An 18100-nucleotide genomic window follows, 5' to 3' on the forward strand; every position below is an offset into this window, starting at 1 on the left:
AATTTGCGTGTGACGATTCCGAGGGTTCTACTGACAATGCTAGTGTCCCTTTAGGGACCATTTCCAACACCCTGGTGGTCCAAAGAACACAAGGGCATCCACCCATAGGGGCAAGCAAAACATGAGAACTAAGAGACCACACCTGCCAGGAGACAACTTTAATTTATAACCTCTTGGATCAAAACCTCAGGAAGATCGAAGTGAGAGTTTTGGAAAAAGGATTATCATTCATTCCTACAAATTAATTTAAAAAACTATCCTTGCAAAACGATCTGCACAGATTCACCCACAATCTCAGGTTACAGGAACACTTCCAAGCACAGGAAACCACCCATATGCCATCAGTACATCAAAAATTCTTCAGCTCTATACACAGCTCTACATTTGATCCACATTCATCTAATCCGTCCATTAAGTCATTTGTGCACCTGTTACATAATCGCAGCTGCAATTGCAATAGCTATCCGTAGTGAATAAGTCCAATAGTGCATTAAATAGTGAGGGCCTACTCAGTGGCATAACTAATGACAGTGCAGCAGGTGGCTTGCATCAAGACCTTGCAGTAGTAGTTCCCCCTAATGGCAGTACAGCAGGTGATTTGCCCATAGCCCCAGCAGCCAACAGCGCTGCTGCACCCACCGCCAGTGTCCCACAGGCCCCACAGTGAAGGGCAAACCGCAGTGAGTGTGGTCCGCACTACACATCAAACACCATCATTGGCCCCGGGTATTGCACTTGTACTACCCGGTGGCAGTGTGTTTGTTTTGGCAGCCACTGAGAATCAGACAGACTCTCATTGGCTGCTGCATCCATGGAGGGAGCCGGGCTGGAGCTCACTCATGAGATCAGCCTTCCTGATTCTGCAGTGGGTGAAAGGAAAGACATCATGACATCTCTCCCATATTGCAGAGCGAGAGCAGGTTGGGAGGAAGGAGGATCAGACATTGGTGGGCGCATGAATGGGGATTAATGTTAGGATTTTTTTGTGCATTTGTTCTATAGGTGGAATACTAGTCACTGCACAAAGGGGAGACTGCTAGTGGGGGCACTGCACATAGGGGGACTATTACTGGGGGTAGTGCACATAGGGGAGACTACTATTGGGGGCACTGCACAAAGGGTGACTACTACTGGGTGCACTGCACATAGGGGGACTACTACTGGGGGCAGTGCACATAGGAGGAATACTACTGGGGGCACTCCATATAGGGGGAACTACTACTGTGGGCAGTGCACATAGTGGGGGCTACTCCTGGGGGCACTGCACGTAGGGGGACTACTACTGAGGGTACTATACCTAGGTGAAACTATTACTGGGGGTACTGCACATAGGAGGGACTTCTACTGGCATCACTGCATATAGTGGTAACTACTACTTGGGGCACTGCACATACGGGGAATACTACTGGGGGCACTGCACATAGGGGTTACTTCTACTGGGGGCACTGCACATAGGGGGACTACTACTGGGGATAGTGTACATAGGTGGAATACTACTGGGGTACTCCATATAGGGGGAACTACTATTGGGGGCAGCACACATAGTGGGGGCTACACCTGGGGGCACTGCACATAGGGGGACTACTATTGAGGGCACTATACCTATGTTAAACTATTACTGGGCCACTGCACATAAGGAGAACTTCTACTGGGGGCACTGAACATATTGGGAACTACTACTGAGGGCTGTACGCATAGCGTAAACTACTCCTGGTGGCAGTATGCATAGCGTAAACTACTCCTGGGGGCTGTACTCACAGCAGAGTCTACTCCTGGTTTCACTGCACATAGGGTGGACTACTGCTGGGGGCAATGCACATAGGGGTAACTACTGCTGGGTGCACTGCACATAGGGGGGACTACTACTGGGGGCAATGCACATAGGGGAAACTACTGCTGGGGGCAATGCATATAGGGGGACTACTATTGGGGACACTGCATAGTGGGGGACTACTACTGGGGGTACTATATAAGGGGCACTACTGAGGGCATAAAATAGGTGTGCCACTACATGGGGCACTGCATAAGGGGGCCCAAAGCATATTCTTGCACATGGGCCCACCACTCATAGTTCCGCCACTGATCCTACTGTATGCTGGCTAGGCATATTCAAATATATGACTAAATACAAGTAAAGCCGTATTTCTTTACTGTATTTGTACTGAACATGCTATTTGCACCATTTATTTTATATTTTGCCAAGTCTTAATGTCAGCAGCTGTGTGACCATACAAATATGTTGTGTTGTACATACATGCTTTTTCTCTGCATATTGCAAATTGTAAGGATTATATAAATCACCAGGGATTTGTGTGGACTTTTAAAGATATGATGCTACAGACAATGGGCTGTTTATAGGTTGCAGAACCCAAAGTAACAAAGTAATTTTTCACAAAATGTATTGTGCTGTTCATTATAATTAACACATTTTCTTAAAGAAAACTAAAATGATTACATAAGACCTAAGCGACTATATAGATATTATTTACAGTTTGTACTTTTAGTCATACAGTATACAGTATTAGATTTGCTTGTATATTACATGTATGTGTATTAACACTATGGGTTGTTTTATTATGATATTTAAGAGAGATTTTTTTCTCCACAGTGTTCACCTGAGAGAATATCAGCAGCTCCAAGCTTTTATATTGGCCATTGATGAGATTAACAGTAACCCGGATATTCTGCCCAATGTTACTCTGGGATATCACGTGTATGATTCTTGTGGATATATAATGAAAGTTATAAAGGATGTTCTACAAATATTGTCTGGGCCTAAGCTGATAGCGCCGAATTATGCATGCTTGGTGCATGGTAAGGTGGCCGGTTTTATTGGAGATATCCATTCTGTCACTACACTTCCTATGGCACAATTACTGAATATCTTGGGATATACACAGGTAATTGCTGTCTACATTTTATTCTATAACATACAGGAAACAGAAGATAGTCCTTTTATTTTAGCCTATGTGATATTTTTTTACCTTTGAACACCTAATATTATACTAGATGATAATAACCTAGTAACACGAGCACCGTGCACCCTATGTCTCAGGTGAGGGAGTTTATAGAGAGAGGAATTGTTTCTGAGTTAGGCACAAAGTGACACTATTGGATGGATGTATTCATCCATCTATGTGAGTATCCGTCCATCTTCATGTGTACGCATTGCTCCACATACTGCTTTCCTGGCCACCATCAAAACCATCATCATTATACTACCTGCAAAAGATCCATCTGTAACAGGAATCCCATTTCAATCTATAGGCCTCAAACATGCACAGATGTAAGAACACGTGTCCACAACACTCCCATGAGTCGGACGTGTTCTGTGCAGCTGCAAATTTGCCACCCAATTGCCACTTAGTGATGCCGATATCATGGTAACTGCATATAGAATATCTTCTATAATCATCTGATTTTGGATTTACATCAGACTCAGAATCAGGGTCAGAGTTTGAGGGGCATGGAGAGACCAAGATCCAAGTAGAAAGATGGCAGGAAAAAAAGGAAAATTTGTACTATCCAGTGCTTGTCACAAAATTGGGACTTAGTCATGCCTACCCTGTCTGATGGTGCTTATAAAGGTGGGTAACTCTGTCCCAGAGCGCTGTCACTTTAATCCTGAGTGTCATGGATGCAGCAATGTTAGCTCTGGTCAGGTGAGCACTAGTATCCAGTCACTACCTGTCTCCTGTGCTCACATGACCACCTCCTATTATCCCTGACAAGAGCATCCTCTTTAAACCTGCACCTTAGGCTGGTCCACTTTTACATTGTCAAAAACAAAGACGCTTGAATCATGCCTCCACAAAGACTATTGTTGTCCAATGTAATGTGGTAACTTGTGTACCAAATTTTAGCTTTCTACGTTGTAGTTTAGTGGTCACCCAGAAGTTTACTTTCTGGAAGCTGACACAAATGGAGATTATGCTTTCAAATGTCTTCTCATGTATATTTGGCTCTACTGGAGGCCCAGATGTTGGAATATTCAACCGCTTTCAGAAAGAATGGAGAAGTATTGATAGAAACATTTATAGTGCAGTGGATATTGCCCTCTTCCAAGATCCTGTATTAAACAGATTATGACAGGCAATGTTAGAATATTTACCAAATGTACTGGAAACACAGCAACCAAGAAACAATTATCAAGAGCTTTTGCATTTATCTCTTTTGTTTCTTGGTGGTGGAAATAGCAGGGAATCGTTTTGAGCTCCTGGTCCTACTCACCACACTTGATGGATGGGTGAATGCAGTGCTTAAAGTGATCCTAGAGATGTGGTGGAACTCACCTACTGTGGCACTTTTTCAACAAAAGGGTGTGGTCTCAAAAGAAAGGGCATGGTCACACAATAATATCCCCAATTCAAATTACACCACACAGTAGCACAAGCTTATCCACAATACACCGAACATAATGCCCCTGATTCACAATTCCCACATTAGTGCCCTTTTTACACAATGCCCACATTAGTAGTGCCCTTTATACAATGCCCACAGCAGTAGTGCAGGGTAATCACTCAAAGTTGGTAGGAGGTGGCTGGGGAGCAGGTTGAACACACAGTGGGATGGGGAGCAGCACTGACAGTGGGGAGGGGGGATGCAGTGTGTACACACAGTGAGGAGGGGGGAAGGGAGCAGGGAGAACATAGTGGAGAGGAGAGTGCCATGGGAGCAGGGGTAACACACACAGTGGGGTAGGGGGAAGGAAGCTTGGTGAACACACAGTGGGAAAGGAGCAGGGTGAACACACAGTGGGGAAGGGGGGCAGTGGGAGCAGGGTGAATACACACAGTGGGGAGGGGGCAGTACTCACAGTGGGGATTGGGAGCAGTGTGTACACACAGTGGGGTGGGTGGAAAGTGAGCACGGTGATCACAGTGGAGAGGGGGAGTGCAGTGAAAGCAGGGGTAAACACACACAGTGGGGAAGGAGCAGGGTGAACACACAGTGGGAAGGGAGCAGAGTGAACACACAGTGGGAAGGGAGCAGGGTGAATGCACAGTGGGGAAGGGGGGCAGTGGGAGCAGGGTGAACACACACAGTGGGATGGGGCAGCACTCACAGTGGGGAGGGGGAGCAGTGTGTACACACAGTGGGGAGGGGGGGGAGAGAGCAGGGTGAACACACAGTGGGGAGGTCATTTGGAATATGGAGAACACAATGGGGAGGGGGGCAGTGGGAGCAGGTTGAACACACAGTGGGGAAGGGGGGCAGTGGGAACAGGGTGAACACACACAGTGGGGAGGGGGGCAGCAGCCACAGTGGGAAGGAGGAGCAGAATGTACACACACAGTGGGGAGGGGTGGAAGTGAGCAGGGTGAACACACACTGGGGAGGGGGGCAGCAGCCACAGTGGAGAGGGAGGAAGGGAGAAGTGTGTGCACGCACAGTGGGGAGTGGACAAGAGAGCAAGGTGAACACACAATGGGGAAGGGGGGCAGTGGGAGCATGGTGAACACACAGTGGGGAGTGGGGAAGGGAGCTTGGTGAACTCACAGTGGGGAGGGGGGCAGTGGTATCAGGGTGAACAAACAGTGGGGAGGGGGAAGGGAGCAGGGTGACCACACAGTGGGGAGGAGTGGTGATGGGAAAATGGAGAACACACAGTGGGGATGGGGGCAGTGGAGTAGAATGAACACACAGTAGGGAGGGAGAATGGAAGCAGGGTGTGGGAGCAGGGTGACCACACAGTGGCAAGGTGGGTAGCACTCACAGTGGGAAGGGGGAGCAATGTTTACACACACAATGGGGAGGAGTGGAAGTGAGGAAGGTGAACACAGTGGAGAGGGGGAGTGCAGTGGGAGCAGGGGTAAGCAGACAGTGGTTAGAGTGGAACAGAGCAGGGTGAACACACAGTGGGAGGAAAGGGAGCAGGGTGAACACACAGTGGGGAGGGGGTCAGTTGGAATATGGAGAACACAGTGGGGAGGGGGCAGTGGGAGTAAAATGAATACACAGTAAGGAAGGGAAGGGATAAGGGTGAATACAGTGTGGATAGGGGCAGTGGGAGAATGGAGAACACACAGTGGGGAGGGGGGCAGTGTGAATACACAGTGGGGAGGGAGCAGTGTAAATACACAGTAGGGAGAGGGGCAGTGTGAGTACACAGTGGGGAAGGGGCAGTGTAAATACACTGTGGGGAGGGGGGCAGTGGGAAAATTTGAGAACTCACATTGGGAAGGGAGCAGCAGTTGGAGCAGGGTCACCACACATTGGGGAGGGGGACCGTGGGAGAATGGAGAATGCACAGTGGGGTGGGGGGTCAGTGGGAAAATTGAGAACACACAGTGGTAGAATGGAGAATGCACAGTATTATCCTGCTCTGACTCAGGACCTCATTGCTTGCAAAATGCGAGCGCTTGCTCTGAATGAGGGCGGCCACATCTATTTTCCAGCCCAGCCTCCTGTCCGCTTGCTAGGCTATGGGTGACCACCCACAGCTTTAGCGAGCGGCCAGGTTTATGGTCGCGATGGTCAAGTCGGGGCTTGTGTCAAGACAGTTGTGGTAGGGTCTGATTTGCCGCAAGCCCCAGTGAGCTTTTGGCTCTATTAGACCTGGAAGCTCACCACTAACATCACGATTGATGTCAGTGGGGCCGCCCCCAAATGGCAGGCGTGCCATCGGGAACACCTCCATTTGGCAAGCCACCCCCCCTGCCCCACCTACAAAATGGTGCAAGCTGTCGATCACCATCATCAGCAGCCCCTTTTGTAGTAAGCCCCGGAGTGAGAGAATTTCTCTCTTGCTCCGGGGCTTGCGCACACGCAGTGCAGCTGCTGTGCATGCACAGGGCCTCTACATCAAAACACTTGCGAGCATGTCGGTGCTTGCGAGCGGGTCTGAATGAGACCCTTAGTGCACTACAGTGCTCACCAGTGTCACCGTCCATCACACACACAGCATGAGCAGCATCCATGTGGACTGGGTCCTCTCAGGGTGGCCCCTCCTTACACAGGGGGAGAGACAGACACATGCTGTCTCATTCCCACCAGAGGAGAGGAGACCAGGCAGGCAGTGGGACAAATGTCAATCATCATGAGATGAGAGACAGGCTAGTCATCAACTCTAGTAGTAGTATCGGCCACCCGCCACCACAGTTATTAATATAGGGTGGGCAGCGCTGGTGTGCAACACAAATTACAGTTAAAAAAAAACATCCCTTACATTTTGTCACTGCGCATCTCTTTTAAGCGCACCACCACACCATGCCACCACCAGTACTGCAGATGCCTGACCTGTGTCATTACTTTCTCTCAGTCACTGCCTCTTCTCTCTTCATCAGATCAGGCCAGGTCTGTGTCTATGGCCACTGACCAGATGAGCAAAGAGAGTGGACTCGTCGGGCAAATGGGGCCAGGATGGCTGGGCAAAGGATGGGCAGGCTTTTCCAGTGAAAATGGACCACACATTCAGAATGACAGCTGCAGGCCTGCAGCCCACAGCTTACAGTTTCTAAAGCCAGGCTAAGTGGGCAGACGGAGGGGGAACTGGTTCCGACTCCAATTTGAAGTGACTGAACGCATTCCACCCCATTCCGGCCCACTTTAATGTATTTATGCTCTGAAAGTATGTCTCTTTGGAAATCAGTTCCAGTTAACACCTAAAGAGGCAAACAACATGGTGAATTTGGCTTTGTTTGTAAGTCTGGTTTATATAAAGTATTGGAATGAAGCTCCATTAGGAATTAGAACACCATATAATGACATCGAGCTCTTAAGTCTCTTAAATATCTACCCTGATATAACAATTGGTAAGAAAGCTTACATTGCTTTTACCAGACATCTCAGGTTTCTTTCTGAACACTTGGTAGCTTTAGCCTTTTTTTGACAATTGAGTGTCTACGAAAACCAGAGAAAAAATGGTAAAAAAATCTAAAACGTCCACAGCTACCTGATTTTCTGCGACATATTCAACTATCTGAGAATGCAGGTCTAAGTCTAGAAAAGGCGACCCCTAAATATTGTTTGTTTGGAAAATGTTTTGTTGTACTACCCATTGATCTACTAAGGTATAAAAATAACTTTGTGAAGAAAGACAATTTGAATGTTTTATTTTGTGGACCACCCTACTGCACCTGACACTAGCACCATGTCAGCACAATGTGAGGTTCTTCACTTCCCAATGATCTCACTCACTAGTGAGTATGTACTACCTCTGATCTGCTGCCTGAACCTGCACTACTGGATACCTGCAAGTTGCTGCCTCTGAGTTGGCTCCATCTATTCTGCTGCATTGTGCTGTCTGGTTAAAGTCTCTGAATCCAATGTGGCACGAAGGGCCTGATTTAGCTTTGGAAAGAGAGAGATATCTCACTCAACTGATCATCTTGGTGAAACCATGCTGCAATGCACGGTGGCAGATATAGAAACTGCAGAGAGATTTAGATTTGGGAGGGAGGTGTCCAAACTGACATCTAAAGTGCAGTGTAATAATAAAGCTGTGCAGTATTTGTAGGCTACATTCAAAAGCAGCCAGTATGTACCACACATGCTAAAAAAAATTATGTATTTACACCCCTTGCGTTGCAACATGGTTTGTCCAGGTTCACAGTTAAGTAATAATTCTCACTCTATTCCCAAAGCTGAAACAGGCCCTGAATCTGATACCTCTGTCCCAATCAGGGTCAAAGTTTAAACAAAAAGAGAAAAAAGAAAAAGAAGGGCTAGTTACTGGGGCATTCTTCATGAATATTGATATAAATGTTAAAATATAACCTGTATTATACATCCATAAAATTCCAAGTTACCCATACAAAATCATCAATGCTAACAAGTGTTTTGTATTAATCACCTGCAGAAAAATAACTTATATTGTAAATAAATACAATACATAATACATGAATAATACATAACACTTGTTAGCATTAATGGTTTTGTATGGGTACCTTATAATTTCAGTGATGCATAATAAAGGTTATATTTTATTTATTTATTTATTTATATTTCAACAGTTTCTTATATAGTGCAGCAAATTCTGTAGCACTTTACAATTTGAATCAACATTAACATTTTACTGGGTTGTAAAAGATAAACATACATACAAAAAAGACATTTGTAAAAGACATACATAAAGGTAAGAGGGCCTTGCTCGTAAGCTTACAATCTATTTTAACATTGATATGAATATTCATGAAGAGTGCCCCAGCTACTAGCCCTTCTTTATTTTCTTTTTGTTTGATCTATGTACTAAACTGGGCTTTGGGAGCACCACCAACAGCACTTGATGATATAATTAGTATTTAGATAATAGATGGTTGGTTTATATTAATTGATTTATTAAGGTTTTGTGCAGAATCTCCCCTCCTTTTCCAATCAGGTTCAAGTAAGGTCCAAGTTTGTGCCTTATTCCAGTTTCCAGCCGGCATAGTAAAGTGAAATCTCCTCGGTGTCATATAAACCTTCCTTGTGGTTCCAAGTACCAAGTATATTGCCTACATTGATCGTAACTACAAGCAAGCCATCTGAGTGAAATTCTCCTTCTCATTGCAGGTTAAAGTGGACTATACTTTCTTTGTACTTCAGATTACCTCTCTGCTCTGCAATTACATTGTTTACTCTCAGCATTGCAGCTCCTGATCTACTCACTATATTATTGGCACCACTATCAATGGTGGTTGTTGTCCTAAGGGCCCTCTTTTAGAGTTTTTATGGTTAGTGTTGAGATTATGTTCCAGTATTCACTCGGTTCCAACCGCTTTTTCCTATATTCAGGGTAAAGGGTTGAGTTCCTCTCAGTTGGTTCCAGGGACAGACTGGAATCCTTCCACATGTCACTGACCTCTCTGAAGGCACCAAGCATTTACCACATGGGTCTAACTCCATGAGTAGACCTCTAATTCAAACAACACTATTCTGCTAAAACTCACCAGCCCAGTGCATGGGTCCTGACTCGTATCTCAAAATTTCAAATGTGACAGTGATGTTCTGATTGTTTTCAATAGGTGGACAACAGAAAATGTGGTTGTCTCCTTTACCATTAGCCACAGCAATGAAGGTGAAAATTATATTATTGGATACCCTGGTACAGGGAGTGAGGTAAAAATTTGGAGCCTGAAAAGGTGGAAATTGGCCATCACATATGTGTCAGTACATCTAATGGGCAAGTTACAATCCAACTGCACATTTCACAGTAGCCCCATAGCCAGCCTACCAGGGTTTATTATAATGATTGCCAGAAATGTTAGAATATTTACCAAATACATTGAAAAAACAGCAAGCAAGAGACAATTGTCCACTGTGTTGCAAGACCATAAGAATATATGGTCTTGTTTTATTCATAGTGGAAGTCCTCAGGTTTTCTTCCATGACCTGATTACTCTTAGTCAAAGTATAATGTGATAACCTTCTTTATGAATTACCAGTTATGGTGCAGTCTGTAGTAATTGAAGCAAAATGTATCCTCAAAAATTGTGTCCCTGAGAAATTGGCAGGAAGACCATAAAACTCCTGAGAGCAAAGACATCATTGTGTTGTTTGTGTGTGACTGAAACCGCAACACAGCACCCACAATATTGTCATCCAAACTGCTGGATTTAATAGTCATTTGGAGAGTTAGATCTGAAATGAACTGTGATGTGTGTCATTTTCAATTCCTTAAAACATATGTCGTTTAGGAGAAGTTTCCAACCTGTATATGTATGCTGTATGTGTACAGTGGAAGTTGAATCATTGAAGTGGAAGTTGATTCATTTGTCATACAGGAAGTCTTTGTTATAGGGGAAGTGCTTCTACAGCCATTTTTCAGCATGATTGCAGTGAGTAAAGACACATTTCTGCAACTCTCCCGAGTTCTATGGTGATTTGCAAATGGACTACTTTACACAACCCATTGGCAGTGTCATATATGGAACTCAAATAAAATATGTGACCCCAATGTCATAAAGCAATAACTTTGCCCCCCCTCTTTGTATAACATAAGTATTGTGACTCTATCCTTTTAGAATACTAATATTGTACACAATAATTTGAAATTTATTTAGTTAACCCCATATTTTTTTAAGCATTTTCATGAACCCTATAATAATGTCATAATGTTGGGTGCACATGTTGAATTAAATTATTTCTAAATTGTAGCAGCAACAAAATATACTTATTTGCTCTTTTATGGGTAAATTTACTAAGAATCATGTCTGCCTGATTATTAAATACACTTGACATTGTATGGACACGAGTGAATGTGTTTCAAACAAACTACCAATAATAGTGTTTGACTGAATCATGTGTTCCTACACTTCTACGGTTGTGAGCTAATCAGAGGCCACTACCATAAGAAAAGGCATCTGATTGGCTGTGAGTGGTCTGTATCGTAGCCAACCAGTTAATGCCAAAGGTTGCACTGAGCTAGCTGGCTGACTAAGCTAAGCGACTGCAGTGGGTAGCATGAACACATGGCAGTTCAGTTTCAAACATGGCACATCTAGGAAGTGGCACTGCAGTGGAATACAGGATGGCAGACTAATAATCTGTATGACCCCATAGAAAGTTGATACCAAGAATATTTGTATTAATTAAATACGAGATAAGAGGCCCAATAGAGGTGGAGTATGAAAGTAGTGGAAGGCAGGGAAAGCAATGAAGAATTGATTCATAAGTTTATTTAATTTAAATGTATGATTCTAAAAAAATTAATTGATCAATGGGGGCATTGATGATGGTCTGTTTTGCATAGACCAACATTTTTATTGGTTTATTTTTGTCCAAATATATTATTAATTTGCAAAATATTTTTTAACAAAAAAAGAATCAAACTTTAAAAGCCTAGGATTCCTGACAAGGCTTACAAAGCCAGGTAAATGAATAGCTGCACTACAGAGCTGTAAATATTAAAAATTTAACCAATGCCCCCCAAAAATAATACAGACCATATCAAAATGAAGAATACAAAGATGATTGACTGATTTTGATTACTTAATTAAAATACCCATCCATCAAGGGGACTGTCATTGGCATTGTCATATCTGCTGCTTTCACCTCTGGCATTTCCATCCTGGTTACACCCTGTGCTTGTCACGTAGGTTTAACCAGTCTGAGGCCAAGAGTGCCAATGAAGTACATCCATTGACAACATGGAGGTCATCCTGTTTTAGTCCACATCTGTCTGAGGCTTCAGGACCATCAACCATGAGAGTAGAAGCAGTTTAAAGGTGTGACTGAGTGTTAGATCTGCACCGCAGCATGGTTTTTGCACCTCCTCTTTGCCACCCCTCCACAGTAAAGGAGAATACTAGAATGATTGATTGATTGCTTGATTGAATCATTAATTGATTGAAAAATTGATTAGTGTTGATAATTTAAAAAAAAAAATCAGAAGTGGAAAGCATTTTAAAAAAATCATCCAAAATCCCAAAGTAGTTGATTGATTGATAATTGATTGATTAATTGATTAGTGTTAATAATTAAACAATAAAAAGGCAAATCAGTGAAGTGTAAAGCATTGTTTAAAGACAAGCATCCAAAATCCCAATGAGATTGAATCCTCAGGATTTAAAGCCTAGTAAAATTGCATTATTATTTGATTTGATGATACTAGTCTGTATCTGTTGAGAAGCTGCAGAAATAGAAGACATGAGGCCAAATGTAATAGGGTGAGAGTTTAGAAAAGTGAGAGTTTCTGACACTTTTTAAACCTTGCCAATGCAATAGAGTCCAAAAACAAAGTAACAGAGCGAACTTGCATGTTTTTTAGACTTAAAAAACTCTCACAATTTAAAATCTCATTCAGATGTTTTCCCATTTTGAAGATAAAACTCAACCAATGTGAGAGTTTACTGCTAAACTCTCACATTTTCTAAACTCTCACCCTATTACATTTGGACTTATATGCCTGAATAAGAAGCTGGTGATGGATGACATTGCAAGATACAAAAGAACATGAATGCCCCAGTAAAGTACAGTAATATTATACAGTACACTGCCAGTCAAACACACACAATCTTGGCAAAGGCCATAATGAAAAGTGATATAAAAATAAAAAACATGCACAATTTAACAAACCAATCACTACAATGACAGGAACTGCAACTGTTGGGGCTGAAGTGGTTGGTTTGTTTGGGCCCCTACAAAACAAGCTACAAATGGGCTTAAGACAGCTAACAGTGTTATTAAATATCTTTTCTCTACAGTGGTAAGATGTTGTCATCATCCTCCTCACTCTAATCAGTGTTAACATAATCTTCACACAATATTAAATCATACGTGCTGGAATCCACCATTACAGAAGTTTATATACTTTGATGTAATTAGCAGTAAATGTCTTCCTCATGGAAATGATATTTCATTTTGATGAACATCATCTTTTCCAAATTTTGATTAAGAAGCCACCTACTGTACACCAATCACTAACAAGGTTCCCAGCTTTGCTGAAAACTCTTTCCGAGTACACACTGAGGGTGGCCAGCTTGAGTAAAGCAAAGTCAGTTTGTACAATGGTCTACAAATTGACATTTTTTCTCCCAGTAGTCAAAGTGACTGTCTGACATGTCTATTTGTACATGATCATTGAGATAATCCTCCACATTTCTATGGGAGGTGACCATATCAGATTGTGTTAGGGTAGAAGTGTTGCTAATTTTGGGAAACTCTTTTATGTTATGTTAACTCATCTGCATCACCAGTGGGTCTCTTGGGAAAGTTTAGTTTTTTCCTGGCAGTTGCCAGGGAAACTGAAAGAAGAAACTTCATTGTGTCATGTGTCACTAGAGATGACAACTTGCTCACCATAAGCTCTTTGCATCTCCTAAGGTCTGTGTCAGTTGGAAACAAATACATGACATGACTTAAAGCTAGGATCAAGCACAGTAGACATAATGTAGTGATCCAATTTCAAGATGTAGACAACCCTTAGATAATGGTGGTAATTAAAGGTATTGATCTACAAGTCCAATATGCTTAGCAGGATCTCTTCATTCAATCTACTCCTTCAGTTTTTAGGGCTGCTTTTTCAGAAGTCTAAAAAGGTGAATCACCTAACTCAAGCTAGCAGAGTCTGAATTTGCATCACAGATGACTACTTTAAATGGTTGCACACCTTACACAACATGGAAAGTATTCTCCACTGTGCTAAAATAAAGTACATTCCCGTTCCTCTCTCTATGTCATAACTTGGCGTATAGGTTTGGATTGCTTGTTGCTGTTCCTCCATTTGCTGAAGCATATAATGGAAACCTCTTGCTTCAGTTGATGGCATGGCAAAAATGACCTAAAATTATTTAGGCCACAGACAGCATCTCCTGCACGCCTTTGTCATTTAAAAAAAAAAATCTGCACAACCAAGAAGATTTTGTGATGAAAACATGGGACATGTTCGAATTCAACCAGCTGTAATGCTCTCTCAATATTTGTGAAATTATCAAAAATGACAAATCCTTAGTAAAATCCAAGCAGGGTAAGCCATTTTTGCTATCACATCTCTTACATTTTTGAACAGGTTAACAACAGTATGACTCTTAATGAAGCTGTTGATATAGAGAGTTGCCTGCCTGGGACTGAACTGGTGTTTTGTGTTACCTACACTGCTGCTGAAAGCAATACATCTACCCTGTGGGCACATTTTTATAGCTGATTTTTTTACTTATTATTTTTATTATTATTATTAATTAATTAATTTCTGCTGCCTGTAATTACTCCCATTGCAGTGGTCCTCTGTGAAATGGCATTGTATCACTGCGGGAGGGAATTATATCAAATCCAAAATCAGTGAGATCTGATACCAGTATGATAATGTTTTACCTTGATTTTGAATTCAAGCCTGGTGGGAAAACCCAAACTGGTATTCAGATCCCTATGTATCCATGAAGTTTATGCAGGCTCGGTTTTTGGAAATCCAAGACTGCACATCTCTAGTTCTAATTCATTGTTGTGTTTTGGTATTGGCGAAACCAGCCTCACATGATTAGGATCACTTTTTATTTAAATGTAAAAACTGCTAAAATCATATAATTTTGGCCTGTTTGTTCCTACAGCATGACTAACTCACTAACATTAATTTCCAGTCATTTCCGGTCAATTTTGACCACCCCAAAGTTTGGTTGTTCCCCAATATTGTTTAATTCCAGCTATTTTAAGTGACAGAGCAGCAGTACAAATGCATGGCAGTTTAAAGGACTATAGAAAATCTACTGTATGAAACATTGTCACACAGCAGTAGCAGACAGAATGTCAATTTGATAAACTTTACAACTTCTTATAATTTAATGTTTTCATTAATCAATGACTAGATCAGAGGCCCAAGGGCAGTACAGAGAAATGGAGGTGCAGTATGTATGTAGTGGAAGGCAGGTAAAAATGATTGATTCATTTAGTTAATTTAATTGTTTGATTACAGAAGAAAATTTAAGAAAAAACTATTATTTTTTGGGATAAAGTGTGATTATAGGTGAGTATGCATGAGTGTGAATGTGAGTGTGCATGTATGATTTAATAAAGTTATAAGTGTGACCTGTGGTGTTTATAACATTTATTTTTGCAGGTGAACTTGTAGGTACCAAATGGGCCCTTAATGCCCTGCATGCTGGTACTTGTGGTGCTCCAAGTACCTGCATATGGGAGGGGCTTGCTGAGACCTCTATATAGTTCTCCATTAAAATACAATATTTATAATTCTATATTTTTTACACAATCAACAAAGCACCCCCCATCCAGAGGTGCCAGGATAGCTATGGGCTATCAGCCCAGGCCTTTGTTGCCTCGAAGAGGGGGAACCCCTTTAGTAGGGTATTTCCCATGTCCCCAGGGATCCACAACCTGGGCAAATTTGTGGTCAGGTGTTAATGCTTTGGCTTGGGGACCCAGTCAAAGGCTCTCCCAGCTGTGGCATTGCACCTCTGCTAGAAAGAGACTGGTGGTAGAAACTAGCAACAGCACAGGAAAGCCTGGTGCTAGTTGTGCTTTTCAGGGAAAGCCACATGTCAATTTTTTAATTTTACTTTTGTGTTAAACACAGAAGCCTTCACGGTTAACACTGATCTGTGAATGCTTCAGTATAACTTGGACATTATAATGAAAGTCAAATTAGAAGGTGCAATTTTAGACACTAAAAACTTGCATGGGCTAGCACAGTGTCACCACTGAATACAGTTACTGAATCATTCCCTGGTGCATCTGGATTCGTACCTCATGTACTCTGTACACACTGACAACTGAATCACCTTCTGTACCAGTGGGGCCATATCCAGACCTTTAAATATCCAAGAAGGTCTGAGTTTGTCCCACACATAAAACTCACACCCTGTTACATATACCCCTTAGTGTTTTTTTATGTACTGATTTGCCTGTTTTTCATTTAACATATCTTCTAGACTCAGAGCAAGAAGGTTGTAAGGGTTCAGCCTAGGATTGACTGACACTGAACCCAGCACCAGTTTCCCCTGACTTCTCGTGCAGTCAGACATCAGGTGCGGTGATGGCTGACATGCTTTGGATTTGCCTTAGGTTGTTTTGACTTCCATGTGTGGCTCCATGTCTTGTTTTCTGTGGTTGCTGTCATGGATACCACCATGTTAGTCTTTCTCACCTGACTTTTGCCTTAACCAATGGTAGCGTAGCCTCAGTCAGCTGACACTGACCTCCAATGAACTGATACTATAAGGTATATAACTGGGCTCTTGAAACCAGGCAGTTGCTTGTGCAAAGTCATCACTTCCAGTGTATGCTGATCATCACTCTGTTCCAGGTTCCTGTTCTATGTTCTCAAGTCTTTGCTTATCATCTTGTTACCATCCTCTGGTGGATCTGGACTCACACATTGTGTACTCAGTACACACCACTGAGTACAACTACCAAAGCATCCCCCAGTGCATCTGGATTTGCACAATGTGTACTCAGTACATACCACTGAGCACAACTACTGAAGTAACCTCTGGTGTATCTGGATATGCACATTGTGTACTCAGTACACACCACTGAGCACAACTACTGAAGTAACCTCTGGTGTATCTGGATATGCACATTGTGTACTCAGTACACACCACTGAGAACAACTACCAAAGGTATACTCTGGTACGTCTGGATTCACATATTGCATACTCAGTACTCACCACTGAGTACAGTTACTGAATCATTCCCTGGTGCATCTGGATTCGCACCTCGTGTACTCTGTACACACTGACAACTGAATCACCTTCTGTACCAGTGGTGCATCATTATCCACATGCCGTGCAGTCAGCACAACCCTAGTGTACCAACTCTGTATCTAAGGGTATAGCATATGTATTAGTACTTCTCCAAGTACTTCCTATAGGCCATAGTATTGTTTCTCTCTTCATTTCCCAATTGTATTGGATACCTGACCACAGGGCCGGGACCTCAGCTTTAAACCCCTCAATTGGGTATTCCTCGGAGCCGGGAGTGAGTTTGCACAGGCCCAATGGAAACTCCTGGGTATAGAAATATGAGCGGTTCCAATGGCGCTGTTCTTAAGGGGGGGGTCATATCTAAGTGTAGTTGTTGGGTTACACCATCCCCATAGAAAAAAGACACAATCACAAACTGTTCATATTGTGTTTTTTATAGGTGGGGGTGTGATTCTCCACTCACCTAATTACTAAGAAATGTGTTCCTTGAAAGGTATCTTTTTTAACTCTTGTAGTTTAACATGTCTGTATCAACATGGACAATATCCCTACTGGGACCAAGACCACCTGAATATAATTACAGGCGTTCCTCAAAAGGTATCTTTGAATGTTCAACTTCACAAAGGGAATTCACCATACAAAGTGAAGGTCGTAATGTCCGCTTATGGGACCGGTTCCATACAGCTGTACATTTGCCTTCCCCTCCTACAAGTCAAGAAGAGCCCATGCAGGTCAACAAGTCTTGGTTAACGGTGGCTGAACATACCCGTCGGTTTCAGAACAAGATCTGTCTTTACTGTGCAGCCCCGGATCATATCCTCAAAACTTGTCCTCTTCTTGCGGGAAATGCAAGGCCCTAACTGGTTATTGGGCATCCAGTTTGGGGTGATAGTCAAGCCATCCCATTTGATGGACAGTTTTTTATCAGTGATATAAACATACACTCACATGGCGCCTAACTTATCAAATGAGAAACATATTTGGGCTGCAACTTCTAAAAAGGGTACCTACTATTTGTACCCAACAAA

General features: G+C 42.7%; 1 protein-coding gene across 1 annotated transcript in view; it reads left to right on the plus strand.

Moving 5' to 3' along the window:
* The first annotated feature begins 2612 nt into the window (after positions 1 to 2612).
* Positions 2613 to 18100, plus strand: part of LOC148509565 (vomeronasal type-2 receptor 26-like) — a 95719-nt gene continuing 80231 nt past the window's right edge. Inside the window, exon 1 of the mRNA XM_088442969.1 lies at positions 2613 to 2900. Coding sequence (XP_088299095.1) covers positions 2736 to 2900 — 165 coding nt within the window. The 5' untranslated portion in view covers positions 2613 to 2735. The remainder of the gene's footprint in view (positions 2901 to 18100) is intronic.

This window comes from Taudactylus pleione, unplaced genomic scaffold, assembly GCF_031769625.1.
Source record: "Taudactylus pleione unplaced genomic scaffold, aTauple2 ptg000319l, whole genome shotgun sequence".
Taxonomy (NCBI): domain Eukaryota; kingdom Metazoa; phylum Chordata; class Amphibia; order Anura; family Myobatrachidae; genus Taudactylus; species Taudactylus pleione.